The sequence below is a fragment of the Naegleria gruberi genome, assembly GCF_000004985.1.
Source record: "Naegleria gruberi genomic scaffold NAEGRscaffold_61, whole genome shotgun sequence".
In the NCBI taxonomy this organism is placed as follows: domain Eukaryota; phylum Heterolobosea; class Eutetramitea; order Acrasida; family Naegleriidae; genus Naegleria; species Naegleria gruberi.
In genome coordinates this window covers 195100-197189 of record NW_003163266.1, presented here as the reverse complement: position 1 = coordinate 197189, position 2090 = coordinate 195100, and the positions used below count along the sequence as shown (strand labels likewise).

Below are 2090 nucleotides of genomic sequence, written 5' to 3'. Positions count from 1 at the left end.
CAGCACTGTTCATCATTTAGTTAAACCAATAACTGGCATTTGGGTGTTTGACACCAATATTTTGATAACCATGAAAATTGATGAAACTCAAAAGGTATTTGATTACATTGAATTATTAGGTGAGTTAGTTTGTTTCCCCAGGAGAGTTCTTATAGAATTGGATGGCTTGAAGAATGATAATGCTTTGAGGAAAAAAATAGTAGCTCTACAACAAATTACTGATTCATTAGGTTCATTGAGACATAATGAACCTGTAGAAGATGTTCAGAAATATATTAGGAGCATGTTGGTTGGAGATATTACATGGGATGAGGAAATTATTTTGACAGCCAAATATCTCAAAGAAAACGTTTGCATTAATAATAATGTAAAGCTTCTTTCAAATGATTATGGTGTTCACACATTGAGTAATACGTATGACGTTCAAGTGTTGCACCTTAATGAATTGAAAGAAATTACTAAATGAATGTGTTCCATTACACCGATCCATAAATACAACAATAAATACATTCCAACCATTCATCAAAATATTCAACAATTCTTCCGAAGAATCGGTGCAGGTTCTAACCACTATTTGACTTGTTAAATCTGCAATTTCACTCAATGTCATGAATTGTTAATTTCTGTTGGAAAACTCCCAACGTCTTGTAATATCCCTTCAAAATAATTATTATTTTTTTTTTAATAGGGCACCACCTCAGTTCTTCATCTTTATTTACAACATTGTTTGTAGATAGAACAACAAAATTTATGTAATGAAAAGTTCGTTATTATAATCAAAATCAGGTAACATGCTTTCTCAAAATGGCGAATGCAATTATTTCTCGCGCAAATATTAGCTTTCTAATTTACATCAATTTTCACACACATTAAAAAAAATATTAGAATGCGAATCTTCGTCCTGTTGTCTGCATTTCTAATAGCTTTACTGCTGCTAGCAGCCATGACCAATTCTTCAACTGCCAAATCCTACTCACTACAATCACTTTCTTCTGAAATTTATATTCGAAACGGAGATTGTTCATTGAAAATTGTTGAATATTTTCAATATGAATTTAATGGAACCTTTTCTAGAATTGGAAGAGCATTACCTCCACTCGCTTCCAATGCATATGATCGTTCTGTGACTTTAGTTTCGGATAATGGATATAACATTAGAAGTGAGTATCAGAAAATTAGTGAAAGTCCATATGTAGTACTGTATTTGGAGCCGTCAACTCCTGAAAATGGAATAACTGTACTATCCTTTAAACTTTCGTATACTATTTCTGGATCGAACAGTTTCTTCCAAACTGAAAGTCAAAAGGCTTATCAAGTTTCGTATTATTACAAGGATAATTACAAGATTTTAAATCTAAATTCCACATTCATCTTTGATTCCACTATTGATTTCTCAAATCCCCCAACTCCTGACAGCAATGGAATTCTCACACTCAATTCCAATCAACAATATTCCATTTTCTATCAGAAATCAAATCTCATTTCTCAATACACCCCATCCGTAACCTTTCGTACCAATTCCAACCAATACGATAAATGCCTAATTGACCAAAGTGCCATCAATGCAGCCATTATCCTTAGTGTAATTGGTGGAACTTTCCTCCTTACAGGTCTGATATTATTTTGTGTTTTGAGGAATAGAAAAGGTGGAGGTGGTGGAGGAAATGGTGGTGATGGGAGTGGTGGTAATTATTCCTCTTTCAATGATACCAATTATACCACTTCGAATGATTTTGGAGGAGGAGGTGGTGGTGGTGGAGGTGGCTCCTCAAGCCATGGAGGTTCTGGATTTGCAGATTAATAAAGTCCTTAATTGAATAACTTGCCATTCATCCAATGAATTGCTTCTTCTCTGCTCTCTGTGAATTTAATTTCATAATCGTAAGATTGGTGTGATTCTATAATGGTTGGAAAACCATCTCCAGTTGTGCAAATCAATTCAGGATTCATTTCTTTGTAATCGGCAAGGGTCTTGCAAGAGATGCAGGTATTATCGGCGAAAATTGTTTCCTCATTTGATTTCAGAATCATTTTAAGTTGGCAAGCATTCGAAACCATACTGTCAGATGAGCATGAAGAAATGTTATCAA

The 2090-nt window shown here is 34.1% G+C and overlaps 2 protein-coding genes across 2 annotated transcripts; both read left to right on the top strand.

Moving 5' to 3' along the window:
- Positions 1-70: 70 nt before the first annotated feature.
- Positions 71-466, top strand: NAEGRDRAFT_73531 (uncharacterized protein; the record flags this gene model as incomplete). The annotated part of the gene is made up of 1 exon (XM_002671460.1): positions 71-466. One exon carries the CDS (start codon positions 71-73, stop codon positions 464-466), a length of 396 nt encoding a protein of 131 aa, XP_002671506.1.
- Positions 467-886: 420 nt separating this feature from the next.
- Positions 887-1801, top strand: NAEGRDRAFT_73530 (uncharacterized protein; the record flags this gene model as incomplete). Its single annotated transcript, XM_002671459.1, has 1 exon — positions 887-1801. One exon carries the CDS (start codon positions 887-889, stop codon positions 1799-1801), a length of 915 nt encoding a protein of 304 aa, XP_002671505.1.
- Positions 1802-2090: the final 289 nt, after the last annotated feature.